General features: G+C 51.5%; 1 protein-coding gene across 1 annotated transcript in view; it reads left to right on the forward strand.

Moving 5' to 3' along the window:
- The window catches only part of Nlrc5 (NLR family CARD domain containing 5), a 61,345-nt gene that overhangs the window by 24,313 nt on the left and 20,071 nt on the right, over positions 1–16,961 (forward strand). Inside the window, exons 17-30 of the mRNA XM_036188172.1 lie at positions 432–500; positions 1,225–1,317; positions 1,674–1,757; positions 3,185–3,274; positions 4,001–4,045; positions 4,745–4,834; positions 5,876–5,959; positions 9,278–9,361; positions 12,218–12,307; positions 12,457–12,519; positions 14,158–14,241; positions 15,544–15,627; positions 16,343–16,432; positions 16,681–16,746. Of these exons, the coding sequence (XP_036044065.1) occupies positions 432–500; positions 1,225–1,317; positions 1,674–1,757; positions 3,185–3,274; positions 4,001–4,045; positions 4,745–4,834; positions 5,876–5,959; positions 9,278–9,361; positions 12,218–12,307; positions 12,457–12,519; positions 14,158–14,241; positions 15,544–15,627; positions 16,343–16,432; positions 16,681–16,746 (1,116 nt within the window). The remainder of the gene's footprint in view (positions 1–431; positions 501–1,224; positions 1,318–1,673; positions 1,758–3,184; positions 3,275–4,000; positions 4,046–4,744; positions 4,835–5,875; positions 5,960–9,277; positions 9,362–12,217; positions 12,308–12,456; positions 12,520–14,157; positions 14,242–15,543; positions 15,628–16,342; positions 16,433–16,680; positions 16,747–16,961) is intronic.

Here is a 16,961-nt window from a genome sequence, read left to right on the forward strand (position 1 = left end):
CTGTCGTCCTTTGGCACAAGGACCATTCAAAGGGGTGTCTGCATCCCTCCTTCAAGTGACTTCCAGGACATCGCTAAAGGCTTAGCTCTGTGCCATGTGTGTCTACCCACAAGCTATGGCACAGGGTCTGAACTCGGAATGTTGGTAGAAGGAGTGCTGCCGTCTCCAATGATGATAATGACAATGATATTAATGGTAGCAGTAACCAGGTGAACTGAACATTTCCTTATGTGTGCAGCAAGTGCTGGACTGATACAACTCACACATGCCAAATCAGTCCCAGAAAGAGGCCAGTCCCAGGTCACATATCAGGCTGAAGTCCCATCGACCCTGGCTAAGCACAGAGATTCAAAGCTGGACAGTGAGTTTGGGGATGGGTCCTGGAGCCAGAGGCAAGATGCTCAGCCTGGCCTCGCTATGTGTCCCTCCAGGAACACACCGCTTACCAGCTTTGTGTGTCCTGTGGCCTCTGAGATGTCCCGGAGCTCTCGAAGGATCAGGTCTGGTAATAGTCTCCTTTTCTTGTCCCCAAGCCTCAAGCCCATCTCATCGGCTTGCTGGAGGACACCACAACTTGCTGTGTCAAGGAGTAACAGCCTGGCAACTTCTTGCTCCTTACACAGCCCACCCCTCTGCCACCTCCCACTGTCTGGGCAGTCCCGCCTCATAGCTCCCTGAACCCTGGGCTGGGGAGACTCTGAATGGAGAAAAGAGGAGCCATGAGCCTCTGGTCCCCGATTCTGGGCCTCAGCCTGGGCTCACCTCAGCCCCGCATGTTCCCACCTACACTGTCTTCCTTTTGCTTTCCTGCCTGCCTGCCTGTCTGTCTCAGATTGTTTCTCTCTCTCTCTACAGCACTTAGTCTTATTTCTCATTTGTCTTTTCGCTTTGTCTCTCTGTCACTGTCTCTCTATCTGTCCCTCTCTCTGTCTCTGTCTCTGTCTCTACCTGTGTCTGTCTCTAACTATTTCTGTTGCTATCTCGACTTGTCTCTCTCTATCACTATCTCCACTTAGCTCTCTCTCTTTCCCTCTCCTCCCCAGCCCTATGCCGTGCTATTTTAGGCATGCCATGGTTCAGTCCTCCTGTCTATCCCAATGTCGTGTTCCACAATCCCTCCCTTCTGCCCACCCTCCTCTCTGCCTGGCTCTGGGGTTGGGGGACAGCGTTCTCCTGGGTCCAGTGTCTAGTGGTCACTGTGTCTGTGGGTCTGGCCCCTTGTAGGCTGACACACTGTGGCTTCCTGGCCAAGCACACAGAGAGGCTCTGCGGGGCACTGAAAGCCAACTGCCAGCTCCACCACCTGGATCACCTTGAGTGAGTTCCTGCATCCAGGAAGGCAGTGGTGGGGACAGCAAAGGCCGCTTGGTGACAGAATACCGGTGTCCTGTTTTGAAGTGTTTGGTTCATAGCTTTCCTTCTCCACTAACGTCAGAGACCTGGGGGAAAGTGACTTTCTTTCCAAGTATACAGCCCACACTGGTACCCTTTGCAGCCTCCCTGGCTCCCAGAAGACAATACTGGGGGGAGTGATGTGCCCCATGTATGATGTGCAAAAACATGACCTAGTGCTTAGGTTGGGGTCCCTGGTCCTGAGAACAGCTGGGTGACCACACTGTTACGAACGCAGAACCTGCTCCACCCCCCACTAATCTCTTCTCCTTCCTTTCCAGCCTATCAGACAACTCTCTGGGGGATGAAGGGGTGGCCCTACTAGCCCAGCTGCTCCCAGAACTGGGTCCCCTGCAGTCCTTGAAGTAAGCAACTAATCACCCCCCAGGCCTCTGGGTTGCCCTCAGTGGGAGGGTTTGTTCTGGGTTCAGTAAAAATGTAAGCAGGTGGTGCATATGAACGCCTTTCCTCCAGCACCACACAGGCAAATGCGCGGCAGGGGCCCAGCTGGTGTTCTGCTCACCCTGGCTCCACTAAGCTCTGACTGTCCTCACAGAGCTCGGTGCTCTAGCTTCTGCTTCCGGCCTTCTCCACGAAGTCCGCATGTCTCTCCATGGGCTCCCAAGGCACCTGGGCTATGCAGGCCCCTGTGGTAGCGGGGGACCGTGGGGTTCTATGGGAAGCATAGTGAAAGCAGGAGGAAGCCTTAAGTGACCACCAGCCACCAGCCAGCCGTTCTAGTACCTGGTCACCAAGAGAGCGGCTTGATGAAACTTGGTCTAAGTGGACAGGAAGGAGTTATGCTGGAGAAGACACCGAGCAAGGTGTCTAGGGCAGCCCAAGTGTTCTGACGACTTGATAGGGAGGTGCAAGGCATCTGGCGTGGGAGGAAGACCTTGGCAACAGGCCAAGATCCCCCCACACTCTGCTTACAGCCAACCACATTCCCGAACAAAGGCCTTGGGCATTCTTGGCTCTCATACTGCCCTCCTGTTCCCAAGCTTTCTTGGGCAGAAATAAAGGGATCCCGTGAAAGAAGCTGCAGACCCTGGGTTCTGGCTCTCTCTGCTGCCTTGGGAAGTTATGGCATAAACTGAAGCTTGGGTCAGTAAATGCATAAGAATCAGGTGTAGTCTCTGCCTGTGGCTATAGTCTCTGGGATGAGTCCTGTGGCCCAGGGCCTTTCTTGCTAGAATACTGTGTTCTGAGGAGGCTGGCAGAGAAAGAAGGTCGCCTCTGATCCTGGGGAGAGGGGGACAGCCAGGGGTGCTTACAGGCAGGAAGGGGGCCTTTCTTTTGCAGACAATGGCATGCAGGTTGAATTTGCTGGCAGATTCTTGCAGGTGTTCTTAACCTGGGTGACAAGGTACCTGTGAGGAGCATGCTGAGTCCAGTGGGACATTACATGGCAAATAAAAACCCCATGACAGGTGGACAGAGACTATGAGAGAAGAGAAATCTTTGTTCTTGCTTCAGGATGGGAGTCCCCTCCCCATTTTTACCTTACCCTGAACACCACCCTTCCTTCAACGGGTGGTGAAGTATAGCTCAGGGGTGCTCTGGGTTCCGATCTTAGCTCGGTCACCAACGCAGCTTGTCACTTGAGCCCTGCCTGTCTAGATCATCTCAGCTGTGTGGTGAAGTTGGAGGGTTACTAGCTGGTCACCTGGGGCTCAACAGGATCTGTCATCTGCTGTCAGAGACACTCCCATCCCTGGCCTTATGCTCTGACATGCAGAGGGCATGTCTGAGTCCATGATGGCTTCACCATTGTCGCCTGTATGATCTTCAGCCTCAGCAGGAATGGTGTGTCCCTGGATGCTGTGTTTGGCTTAATCCCGTGCATGTCTTCCGTTCAGTGGGTGTTCCACCTAGATGTCAGGTGAGTGACTGCCCTGTCCCCTCTCCCTCCCCTCATCAGTTCCCGCTGAGGCCCCTCTTTTACAGGTCACCCTGGGTCTTAGGTGACACCAGGTACAGTGAGCATGTGCTAGGAGCGCATAGAATGAATGAGTGAAAATTATGACCACATGGTCCCAGAAACAGACAAATTTCTCCAGGTTCTCCTTGGGACAAAAATCTTTCAATTCTTCCTTGCTCTCCAGATTGCCCTTAGACACTCCTAAGCAAGCTGGGAGCTGGCTGGTGGCCTTTGGGGCTCAGGGACTAGCCTAACTATGGCATCTCCAGAACTGATGAAGCTGGGAAGGAAGGCATCAGCCACCTCACAGCCCTGAATCCCTCCCCGCAGAAAGCCCATAGTCTGGGGAGCACTTTGCCCCATTCCTCCTTCTCCGGGAACCCTAAGAATAAAGGTGTGGTGGCAGGTGGACAAGCTTGGTGTAGGTCCTTAGCGTTCTTAGGGCCTTTAGCCCCCATTTGATTAGAGCACTGAAGCCTGCTTTCTCTCTCTCCTGGTTCACCACGAGAGGGCGCTGAAATAATGGGCCTTGAGCCCTACAAGAGTCTTGGATAACCATAGCGGTGATTTGATTCATTGTTATTATATTGTTATTCTCTGAGTGGCATCCCACCTCCAGGTCCCTAAACCCTTCTGGGGAGGGGACCCTTCGCCTTTCTCAACCGGCTGCCTCCTCTTCGCTTTCAGCCTTGAGAGTGACCACATCCTCCTTCGAGGAGCTGGGACTGGCAGGTAGGAGAAGTCTGGGCGGTCTGGCTTGTCTGTGGCTCTGATTCCTACTTTCTGTGGATGCCCCATCTCCATCCTGACACACACAGCCATGCCCAAGAATGACCCTCAGGACTGGTGTGATCTCTGGGGCAGCTGCACTATCTAATCTGCAAGTCCCTGAGAAGCCGGGCGAACTCCTTAAAATAAACCAATTTAGCACTTTGCGAGTGCTCCCAGCTGCCCCCTAGTGGCAAAAGGCGTCATGGCCTTGAACAGTGGGGCCTGTCCTCAGAGTGGGGCCTAAGGAAGGGCCAGCTGGATCTCACTACAGATCATGTGCCAGGCAGTCTGAAGCCAGGCTAGTCCTAGGCTAGATGCTCTTGGTTCCCAAACTACGATCTCTGTGGAGAGCCTCTGGAATCCAAAGACAAAAGAATTGAGAAACAGGGAGGCAGATTGTGCTCCTGTCAAGTTGGTGGTCAGGGGAGGGACTCTATTCTGGCTCCACTTACCTGGCAGCGGCCTGACCTGGACAGGTGTGAACTGCTGATTTTCTTTGCTCTAGCTTCCCTTTTGAGAGTCTCAGTTTCCCCACCTGAGCAATGAGGGGCCCAGCTGGGGTCAAATCTCCAGAATCCCATCCAGTTCTGCCTCTAGTACGGAAGTCCTGAGGGTATGGGAGTCACTCAGGTGTGGTTCAAGCTGTTTCCTCCCTCCAAGGGATGCACTAGCTGGCAGATGTGGACCAGAGTTCCCGGCTGGAGTCCCGGAACTGGAGTTCAGTCCGCGCCACCGCTCCAGGAGCTTCCGGTACTGTATCCCACTTTTGATCAGGGGTGAAGGAATGGGCAGAGCCAGGAGGTCAGGGCTATAAATTAAGGTGGACGGAAGAGAGTTTGAGAGATGGGGAAAGAAAGAGGCCAGTGCTGGGGGCTTCTGGGACTTTGGGTCACCTCAGTGGGGCCAAGGCCTGAGTTCTCCTTACAGAAGACGTCATATCTGTGAAACACACTGGAAACCCAGCCTTTCCCTGCCCTGGCTTGCCATCTGCTTTTGAGACTTTCATTTCTAGAAAAGTATGGTCTGGGTAACTCCCAACTGTACCACAAGGGGCTTAAGACCCTTCTATGGCCTGATATTGTCCCCGAGGAGACACCTAAGCCAGCGTCAACAGAGCTACTCAGAGAAAAGTTGTCATGCCCCAGGCAGGAGAGATAAGGAGCAAAAACCAGGGTGAGGGCATGTTTGGAAGCATTGCAGTGTAGCCGGAGAGCACAGCAGGGCATTCATCTTTGGCTTAAAGACCCTAGGGAGCCACTGAAGGTTTTAAGCAGTGGAGAGGCCCCGATAGATTGGAAATGTTGAAAATAAGACATGGACTGGAGAAATGACTCAGTGGTTAAGAGCACTTGCTGCTCCTGCAGAGGACCTGGGTTCAGTTCCCAGTGCCCACACGGTAGCTCACAACCATCAATAACTGCAGTTCTAGGGGACTGACACCCTCTTCCATGGGCACCAGGCCTGCACTTGGTGCATGTATATACATTAGAAAGATGAGACCCTTGGAGGGTGATGAAGGATCATGAGATCAAGAGTGGAAACCAGGAGGTAGTAAGTGATCCAAGCGAGTGAAGATGGCGTCTGGGCTCAGGCAGAGGCACTGGATGGAAAGGCCTTGATCCACATGGAGCAGCTTTAATGTGGATGTCATAATGGTGGGCACAGGAAGGGGTTATTGGAGAGGTTGGGGAGGGGAGTGTGCCCTGCAGTGCATAGGAGAGGAGCCTGAGGCCTGCAGTTCTGGGGGAGGGTACACTCTAATCCTCTACCCTGTCCCCTGTCCCTTCTCAGCCTTCAGGGGTGTCAGCTGGAACCCTGGAGCCTTGCCTGCCTCTGTGCCACTCTGGAGAAGTGCCCAGAGCCTCTGGGAGTCCAGTAAGTGACAAGACCCATCCCTGAGGGACAGTGTGGGTGGCTGTGTAGAAACCTGGCAGAGGGCTGGCAGGGGGACTTGAACCTTTCCTGGTCTTCTTTCACCAGACCCATCAGCCCCATTCTGGGAGTTATGAGGCCCACTGAAGGTCAGCCATCTCTCAGGAGCCCTAGCCTCAAGTACTGGGATGCCTGGGTCCTGTCCCAGAGCCCCACACGAGCTTCTCCCCCATCCTGCGTCTAGGGCTAAACTCGTCACCTTTGAGCCCCTCCCTTGTCCCTGGACTAGCTCACCCACTTCAGAACAGCCAAGTCTGTGGCCAGAGACCAATCCCATAACCAGGAGTTCCTCAGCCGCTGGAAGCCAGCTGACTCTGGCTTTTACATCCCCGGACCTCAGTTTCTGCTTCCGTGGAATGGACAGTGAGCCTTTCCTTGAGAATCAGTGTTGTGATTCTTATACAAAAATAACCTTTAAAAGACTCCAGGCTGGAGCCCCTCACTAAACAAACGTTCATCTCTCTGAATCATGATGCCATTTTGTCACAGTCCGGCCCTCTTCTTGCTCACTGTATGCTCTGTTTTTACTTTCTGATTGCATAGCTTTTATCCAGGATGCTCGGGTCTGGGAGGGTTTTGGATTTTGGAATTTTCTTTAGATTTTGGAATGTTTGCATATGCAGAACGAGGTACCTTGGAAAAGGGAATCGGTTCTAAACACAAAATTCATTTGTTTCATGTAAGCCCATAACCTTCAAGCCATAGTCAGTGTCTATAATGAGCCTGCACTTGGGGGCTGGGACCTGTCAGGACTGGAATTTTCCACTTGCAGTGTGGTGTCAGTGCTCCAACTCTTCCAGATTTTGGATTTGGGGTTTTCAGATTAGGGCCTCTCTGCCGAAGTCTGCAGTCTTAGGCAGGGGCAGCGTATAGTCTCAGCACGCTCACGTCTGCTTTCCCAGTTTGCAACAGTCTCATGTCCCCACTCTGGCTCCACCTCAAATCGGTATCAGCCCTTTGGACAATCCATGTAGAGCCCAGTGTGTGTTTCCTATGCTCTTCTCCATGGCCAACACACCAGGACGGAGGGGTTTGCATTGTCTGACAAGAGGAGATCTGGCCATGCGAGATCTCCCTGCATCTAGTCACTGTTCAGTGACAGTGACAGTGTGGCTTTCCCTGAGGGTCAAGTCACGTGAGGCCAATTCATTCTATTACATTTTGTTCATTTATGATGTGGGGAGGGAGTGTATGTATGTACATGCTACAGCATGTGTGTGGAAGTCAGCGGAGGAGTTTCAGGAGCCAATTCCCAGGGGTTGATTTCCGGCGTGATGACCAGGGCCTTTACCCTCTGAGCCATCCCACCCACCAGTCCTCGTTCATTTTTGAAAGGTTATTATGTTTAGTTTGTGTGCATATGTGGGTGTGCATGTCATGATGCTTCTGTGGAAGTCCGAGCAGCTCAGTTATCAATTCTCGCCTCACGGTGTAGATAGATCCCAGGGAGCTCCCATCTCACTGGCCCTCAATTTGTGAACAAACCCCTTTAGAATGATTTTAGACTATGTTGCAAAAAAGTTGCATAGGCCTGCAGAGAGTCAATGTCTCTTGTTACATAGTGTTTGTCACAGTGAGGACACCACACGTGACAGACAGCTGTTGACTGGAGCTTGATCGCTCTTTCCACCGAGACAGAACTCTGCACCACCAATGCGGTCCAGCGTTGCTCCTCAGTCTCCCCTCTCTTGGGAAGCTTGCGGTTCTTTCTCTGTTTTCTACATCCTCCTTGGTTTTGAGGGCTCCCAGGCAGGTATTTGCTGGTTGAGTTTGGCTGTTTTTCTCCAGGTCTGGACTTGGGGGAAGCATCCACCAGCCCAACTACCTCATGGTATCACTTTAGCGTGGCATGCTGTCATGCTTACATCGCCTTTGACGACCTGACCAAGGCAGTGTCTGTCACACTTCCTCACTGTGAGGATACTCTGTCATTTTAATAACTCTTTTATTCTAGAGAGTGCTGGTACATATAAAATTAGAGAAAATGAAGGACCTTAGGTCCTCCCCTCTCTCCCAGGAGTGATAGGCTCCTAACCCACCTCTTCTCCATACACCACAGCACACAGTGGAGCACAGTGGCACCTGCCTGCCATCCCAACACTCAGTACTGAGGCAGGAGTATTGGGAATATAAGGCCAGACTGGGCCACACAGCTAGTTCCAGACCAGTTAAGATTACACAATAGCACCCTGTCCCAAAACAAAACAACAAAAATTCTGATGCACACACATGTATGCATACATGCAGAAATACATGCATACATGCTCAATGATTTTGAAGTAGTTTCCAGACACTTTATAGTTTTATTTGTAAATATCTTGGTATGAAAAGCTATATTCTTTTATATTTATTTATTTATTTATTTACTTGCTTACTTACTTACTTAAATTTTTTAAGACAAAGTCTTACTGTGTAGCTCTAGCTGGTCTGAAACTCACTTTGTAGGCCAGAATGGCCTTGAAATCACTCTCAAGTACTAGGATTAAAGGTGAATCCCATCATGCCCCATGCTCTTATTTTTAATGTAACCATAAAATCTTATCAAACAAACCTCCTGCCCCTCCACTCCTCACCCACATCAATGCTGTCCTACCCTCTCCTCCCAGCCAACCAATGAGTACAGCAGGATTGAGGCCAGAAGCCTTCAGGCACAAAGGGAAAGAGACAGAGGAGAGAGTGTAGGGATGGATAGAGGGGTGAAGGCAGTTGGGAGATACAGCCCAAAGAGCTCTGGGGACAGCAAGTGATTCCAGACCTAGTGGAGGGCCCTGGGATTCTCCACATAGTCAGGATACACAGTGGTCCAATGGTAGGTGCTTGGACTGTCTCCTGTGTATGCTGGATTTGTCATATTATCTGTACCCTTGATGCGGTGATTGGTGGGTTTGGATGGGCCACAGAAACCCACATCTCTCCAGTGGGATGACAACCCACAGGTTCCACCTGCTTCATCACTGCTGTGGTGGAAGTAGTTGATGACCTCTCCATTCACAATTCTGCTAGTTCATGGAGTTTATAGAGAGAGTCTCCTAGATCAGGAGTACCTTGGAAATCCAAAATGCCCAGCAGCTTGTTAAAACCACACAGAACAATTTCATTTGCTCCATCTAATGTTTCTAAGATGCGTCCGACCTGTCCCAGTCTTGAGAGGGGATGCTGTCAGCAACACATCTCTTCATCTCCTGAGGGTTCCGGCTGTAAAGCTGTGCTGCCCACTTTCTAGAAGGTTCCCCAACCTCATTCAAATCCTTTGCTTCACAGCTTGTCCTGCAAGACCCTGAGTGATGAGAGCCTGAAGACCCTGCTAGAGTGGCTGCCCCAGCTGCCCCAGCTCAGCCTGCTACAGTAAGTCTGGATTTCCAGTCCTTCTGCCAGCTGACCATGTCCCCCAGGCTCTGTGTGACAGGGTTGTCCTTCTTATCCCCTCCTCCTCTCCTCTCTCCCACCACTACATCTATTCACCCCTCACATCTGAGACCCAGATCATCCAGGGTCACCCTGGTTCTTTGTCTCCTGGGGATCTCAGTTTTGTGTTCTGACAATGGGGTTCACATCACAGATCTTGCTCTAGGTTGGGACTCAAAGAGGCCATGTGCTCAGAAGCTCATGGAGCATGGGAGGGGTGTGGCCAAGAATCTGTCATGCTTCTGCTGCCTATGGGAAGGTCACCTACCCCTACAAAGGGCCCAAGCAGACGTATGTCACATGCGGTGTTTCTAAAGGTCACCCTCTAACTCTGTCAAAGGGGAGGAATTTAAGCCGTATCCGTCAAAGTATTTAAAACTCAGTTTTCTAATTTCAGTGCAGACTGGTTAGAATTTAAAAAGGATTTACTTTAAATATGCTTCTAGCAGAGGGGGTTGGGGAGAAACATCCACAGCTGAGATGGGAAAAAAAATACAACAGGAAATTAAATCATAGCATTAATAGCGGCACCAAGAGCACTGAGGCTGAGCTCTGGATGTGTCTAAGGCTGCTTACATTGCCTCTGGGCCCTGGCTTCTCTTCTGATCCTGTACGGAGTGGGGAGGGAGACATGCAGATGTGAGATGGTCAGAGACAGGATGATTAGTCACACAGCATCGGTCCTGATTCTGCATCTGCCTTTGGGCCCTTGTTCCATTTGACTCACCCTCACTGCTGTTGACTCGGCACAGTCTGGGGAGCTATGGGCATGGGAAATTAAAGCAAATGACTAGGCCCTTGCTTTCTTGGTGTTTGCCAAGCAAGGAGCACAGTGACATCAAATGATGCAGCCAGGTGGCATCAGACAGAACCCAAGCCCTGGGGAGGCTGAGGCAAGAGAATCTCAAGTTCTTGGTTAGCCTGGCCACAGAGTGAAATCCTGGAGAGAGAGTGAGAGAGAGAGAGACCTAAACCAAACAGTATGTGAATGTAATCGATGACAAGGTACTCTTCTCTGGGTGGTAAGGGGCTGGAGAGGCAACACAGGTGGTGGTAGGGGTCTTAGTCAGGGTTTCTATTGTTGTGAATAGACACTGTGACCACGACAACTCATAAAGAAAACATTTAATTGGGTGTCTCGCTTACAGTTTCAGAGGTTCAGTCCTTTATCATCACAAAGGGGAGCATGGCGGCGTGCAGGCAGCAGTAGCTGAGAGCTCCACCTCATGCAGGCAACAGGAAGTCAACCGAGACACTGGACAGTACCCTGAGCTTAGGAAACCTCAAAGCCCGCCCCCACAGTGACACACTTCCTCCAACAAAGCCACACCTCCTAATAGTGCCACTCCCTATGAGGTTATGGGGACCAGTTACATCCAGACACCACAGTGGGCATAGTCAGGACAGCTACAACCAAGATGACAGGGATCTGGCTTTGTGAGCTTGTCAAGGGCAGGGAACTACATTCCAGGAAGGGAACAGCATGTTTGCAGCCTCAAAGCACCACTAGCTTGATGGGGTACAGGAGCAGCCTGGATCCACATGAGAGCAGAGCCACAGGCTGACAGGAAGAAGCCAGGAGACAAGATGGAGGGAGAAGTCAGGGCTGGTCACAGGACCTGAGAGCCAGAGAGAGGGTTTGGGTTTTCACTCCCAGGAATTTGAAAGACAGATGAGCGGTTTGAATTTTCCAAAGCTAAGGATGGCTGCTGAGTAGAGATTCAGGGACAAGAGCAGCAACAGGTAGAGAGGGAACTGTGCCCAATGCAAGATGCACCCACATCCAGGTCTCAAGGCCCAAGTGTGCAGCATGTGGTAATTTTGCCCCTTGGGTTGTCACTAGAATGTCTGTCTCTCCTCACTTCTTGCTGCCTTGTGTGGAAAGAAGACAGGTGGCCAAGCTGACTAGTGAGACCAGCCATATTGGAGAGTTCTCGCTTTAATGGAGAGACTGCCTCAAAGAATACTGTGGGGTTGGGGATTTAGCTCAGTGGTAGAGCGCTTGCCTAGCAAGCACAAGGCCCTGGGTTCGATCCTCAGCTCTGGGGATTTGGGGGGAGGAATACTTTGGGAGACAGAGATCAAAGAAGATTTGTGGTAGCAATCATAGTGTGTGCAGACACACACACACACACACACACACACACACACACACACACACACACACACCTGCACCCACACACAAGAACATGCACACACCTGAGAACATGCATATGTATACACATGCATGAACACCACACACAGAAAAGAAATAAATGTAAGGGGCTAGAGATGGCTCTGTGGCTAAGAGAACTTCTTGCTCTTGCAAAGAACCAAGTTTGGTGGGTGGCACAGGAAATGGCTAACAACCACCTATGACTCCAGCTCCAGAGGATCCGATGTCTTCTTCTGCACACTTCGGGTACCCTGTCTCCTCCGTACACACAGGTGACAGACACCCACACAGACACACACTCAGAGACATATAAACACAAATAAATCTTTAAAAGAAAATTTAAACCATGGCAAGCCAGGCAGGGTGCCTGCTGGAGAGGAGAGAATACCACAATTAGTCCCGTTTGCCCCATAAGGAGCCTGGGACTCAGAGGCTTACTCAAGGTCACACCGCTAACAAACAGAACTGGAACTCAAACCTATCAGTCTGCTCCTACCCCTGCCCCCCACCCCCATGAGGCCCTGTTGTCTTCCATGTCACCTCACTGAGCTGGCAGCCAAGATATACTCCTCTTCCTGCCCCTCCAGCATAGTGGCTTCTTGACCAGTAGCCCTGCTTAGCCCCGCCCCTTTCTTTCGCAGGCTGAACAACACGGTCCTATCTTCACGGAGCCCCTTCCTGCTGGCCAATGTCTTCAACCTGTGCCCGTGGGTTCAGAAGGTCAATCTCAGGTGGGCATCATGCTGGGAGCCATAGGCCTAGTCTTGGAGGGTGGAACCTGGTGTTTAGAGGGTGTGGGTGAGCAGAAGTACCTTAGCCAAAGTCTGGGGGCTCCCTGAGGCAATGGCCAAGGGTGACTGAGTGTTTACTGTCACTACAGGTCCCTCTGCCATACTATCCTGCACTTTGGCTCCAAGGAGGAGCAAGAGGGTGTGTGCTTTGGGTAAGTCCCCTGAACCATCCTGGACATCCATGGGGACTAGGGATGAGCAGACCTGGGGCCAGGGGAAAGTGCAGGAAGCCTGCTGCCAAATGTGAGCTAGTTCCTCCAACAGGGAGAATCAAAGGCCCAGAGAGGGCTGGGCTGGGTCCAGAGGCTGACAGAGAGCCTGTGTCCAAATAGGCTGGATCTGCAGAAAGGGCCTCACAACCTGCCCACCATTCCTGCTATCAGACCCAGTGGCACCAGGGCCTGGGGCCTGGGGCAAGCTGCTTACCCTTTAACTCTTGGCTTCCTCAGACATAGTAGGAGCTACAGAACTGCAGAACATCTGCAAAGCTGCACAAACCAACATGTAAGGCACCAGGCATATCCAGAAACCAATGACCCTGCCCTGCTGACCCTGCCGTACTGAAGGGCAGGAGGACAGCCTTTGAAGGCAGAGGCAGATGAATGCCGCTCGCTCTCTGTGAGACCTTGGATCTATCCCTTTGGGTTGCCACCTTCTCTGCTGTGAAATGACAATCAGTGACTAGCTGGCACTTGCTGGGCACCGAAGTGCAGTCATAAAGTGGGAAGAAGTGGCGGGCTCTGAGCTCTGGCTGCTGACTGCTTCAAACCCAGAGGCAGACACAGTCTTTCTGCAAAGGGCTAGATAGTAAATAATGAGGTCACACGTGATGGCACATGCCTGTAATCCCAGCACTCAGGAGATGGAGGCAGGAAGATCATGAGTTCAAGGCCCCCTGGGCTATATAGAAAATCCATATCTTAAAAAAAAAAAAAGAATGTTTTGCCGGGCAATGGTGGTGCACACCTTTAATCTTAGCACTTGGGAGGCAGAGCCAGGTGGATCTCTATGAGTTCAAGGCCAGCCTGGTCTATAGAGCAAGATCCAGGACAGGCACCAAAACTACACAGAGAAACCCTGTCTCAAAATAAAAAAAAAAACTAATCAAGGATAGTAATAATGATTTTTAAAAATTAGGTAGCAATTTTATCAACTCACTTAAGAGCTTGTTTTTTTGTTTTTTTTGGGGGGGGTTGTTTTTTTGTTGTGTGTGTGTGTGTGTGTGTGTGTGTGTGTGTGTGTGTGTGTGTGTGTTTAAAGATTGCTGGATGACCATGGCCCTTTCATTTAACTATGAAATTTCACTGTAGGCCTTTTAAAAACAGACCGGCCTTTTAAAGTGACAGGCCAACTGTCACATCACATCCCAGCCTTGGCAAAAACAGATGTCACCCTTATTCTCCCTCCTCAGTCTGAGTTTTCTTACTGGAGGGAGAGAGTCCAGTTATTAGAATGATTTGGAGGTCTTGAACTTGAGTTAGGATCTCCTGACCTTGGTTTGGAGTTTCTGATCTGTAGATTTGGTGGGGGACCCAGGAGTCGCATTCCGAGTTCCCGAGTGACTCTGACTGGTTAGGAACCACTTGGAGAAGCGCCCCTCCCAGAGGGGTACATAGGCACCCAAACGGGCCGCAGGGAGCAGGAGAGACGGGTGCTGGGTGTATTCAAAGGGTTCCAGCTTTTGTAAGGACCGCTGGAGCTCAGAGACCAAATGCAGAGGAAGCTGATCCAGAAGTGTTCTGAGGATCTGAATGTTTCTTCTCTTTCTCGTCCCCAACCCAACCATGCAGGTTTCCAGGATGCAGCCTCAGCCAGGAGCACATGGAGCCACTGTGTGCTGCACTGAGCAGGTGCACAGTCCTCAGCCAGCTTGAGTAAGTTGAGAGGAGGAGGTGGAGTGGAGCACATCTGGATGGGGCTGGACAGGTGCAAGAACATGAGTCCTTAAGAGCAGGCACCCTCGTGTGCCCCACTTCAGCACTAGGGACTAGTTGTTGGGGGATGGGCGGGACTCTGGGCTTCCTCTCTGAGTCTCCCCAGTCTGTGTTTTCTCTTCTATGCTACTCCCACCAAAGCCAAGTTAGTTTCTTTTCTCATCACTGTGTGACAAATACCTCACTGAAGTAACTTAAGGAAGCAAGGGGCTTATTTTGGCTTATGGGCTATTTGGTTAATTGGCTTAGGTTTTAAGACAAAATCCAATGTAGCCCAGATCGGCCTCAAACTTGCTATGTAGCCAAGGATGGTGATGAACTTTGGATCCACCTGTCACTACCTCCAGGGTGCTAGGGTTACAGGTGGGCACTGCCCCACCTAGCCTCAGCTCCTGGTTTGAGTGAGATACACTCCCATGATGGAGAAGGCACAGTGGTGTGATGGGAGCATGAGGAAGCTTCTCTCCGCAGCTAAGCCTCTCTGGAAATGCCATCACAGACATGCCCAGGGGAGTGGCTCCTAGGTGATTCTAAATCCAGTCAGGTTGGCCATGAAGATTAACCATCGCATCCTGTAACTTGGGCGCTCTTAAGAGGAGGTGCCAGGACCCCCTCAGCCATGTGCTGGCCCAGTGCATCCAAGCTTGCAGTAGATGTTGAAGGGTAGGGTGGCTAATGGTTGTTAAGAGCACTTGCTGCTCTTGCAGAGAACCCAGATTGTGTTACCAGAACCCACATGGCATGGGAGTAGGGATGGGATTCAGGTAGTTTCTGATGATGTTGGATTCCTAAATCACAGGAGGACCTCCACTAGGTGATTACAACCTCCAAGCAGTTGTCCCTTCCTCTGCTCATTCTTGCTGGGAAATTGTGGATTCTAGCCGGCAGCAGCCAGGGGCAGGGGAAAACTCATCAGTTTTTCTCTAACTCCCAAAAGCCTGCTAGAGGAAGCTGAGCCCTGTGATGCCGCAGATAACGGAGGGAATGATGAGGGCACAGTGAACACAGGTTTACTGTGGTGCTGGTGAGGGGACCCGTGGGGATTGTAGGGCTGCTGGTGTAATGCTCACAGTGAGGTGATGGACACGGTAGCTCAGCATGGTGCTGGTGCCGCGGTGGTGGGGCTACTGGTGCCATGGTGATGACAAGCAGCTGTGGCAGCCAATTTAGTGGCTACGAGGACCGTGAGGAGAAGGCAAAGCTAGAGCTTGGACCGCTAACACTCTTCCTTACTTCTTATAGCCTCACGGCCAACCTGCTGAATGACAGTGGGCTCAGATGCCTTCTGGAATGCCTGCCGCAGCTCCCCATCTCTGGATGGCTTGAGTGAGTGAGCCTTGGGACAGCCAGGGTGTGCCCCGAGAACATCCGAGGAGGCTGCAGAAAGAGAGCCAGTGATGGGATGGGGTGGCTCTTACCTGGACCTGTCGCTGACAACCTTCTCCCTCATCCCCACCAAGGGCAGATCCTGTGTCAGACACTCAAGATAAGTTAGGGCTTGTGCTACAATAGACCTTCCCCTCCATCATGTACCCTGCAACAAGCTGGCTTGAGATGGGAAGCAAGGCCATGTCTACCACGTGATGTGGGGCTGCAGCGGCCAGCTGCTGGTTATCCCACTTCTGAAACCCCTCTAACTCCATCTGTGGGGCACGGGTGTGGAAAAGAACCTGCAGCAAGGGACAGTTCTCAGGGAGTCATCCACCCTCTCCATCTCCTCATACAGCCTGTTGCTAGGCAACTGAATTTGGTACTCTGGGAGTCTCTGGCCTTGCTAGGGATGGGGTGCCTGATCAGGCTTCTCAGTGTCCCATGCCATGGGAACTGCAGGCTCAGTAGGGGCATCTCTCAAGGACTCAGGGCCAGGTGCCTTTCCTGTGCAGGGTAGTATCCCTTCTGGGTCTCTCTCTCTCTCTCTCTCTCTCTCTCTCTCTCTCTCTCTCTCTCTCAATGAGAACATTTGGAGAATGGGTGCTTGGACGTTGAAATGGGAGGGGGAGACAGGAGGCAGGGACCCTGCTGAGCTTTGCTTCTCTCCTAGCCTCAGTCACAACAGTATCTCTCAGGAAGGGGTCCTGCGCCTGCTGGAGACCCTGCCTTCCTGCCCTCATGTCTGTGAGATCTCTGTGAGGTAAGCTGCTAACCACTGGCTGACGGTGGGGGTACAAGACCCCCACACTGCAGCTTTATGTTGTATGGTTTGAAACTGTCCCTGATGGGGTGCCACCAGGGTGGAGAAGGCCAGGTGTACAGAACCTAGTCCTTGTAGAATGTGTGGCTAAGACCTGCCCTGTTCCCTGTGCTGTCTCTTCTGCACCCACTCAGTGACCTGGGTGCCCAGAGTGCTAGCTGATGTCTCCCTGCCCTCTTTTCTCACAGTCTGGGCTCCAAACAGAGCTTCCGGATACGCATGTCCAAAGAGGAAGAAGCCAGGACAACACTGAGGTAATCCTAGGTGGGGTATTGAGCAGGACAAAGGCAGGGAACCCATGACTTCCTCAACTGGGTTCTCTCCTAAGATGTCCTGCTTCTGTCTTTCAACCCAGGTTTGGTCTCCTGATGAACACTATGTCCCCATTCCATCCCCAACATGACAGAAACTACATTATACCATATTATACAATACAGAAAGTACACACATGTACTAGATACACAAAATG

This window comes from Onychomys torridus, chromosome 5, assembly GCF_903995425.1.
Source record: "Onychomys torridus chromosome 5, mOncTor1.1, whole genome shotgun sequence".
Classification (NCBI taxonomy): domain Eukaryota; kingdom Metazoa; phylum Chordata; class Mammalia; order Rodentia; family Cricetidae; genus Onychomys; species Onychomys torridus.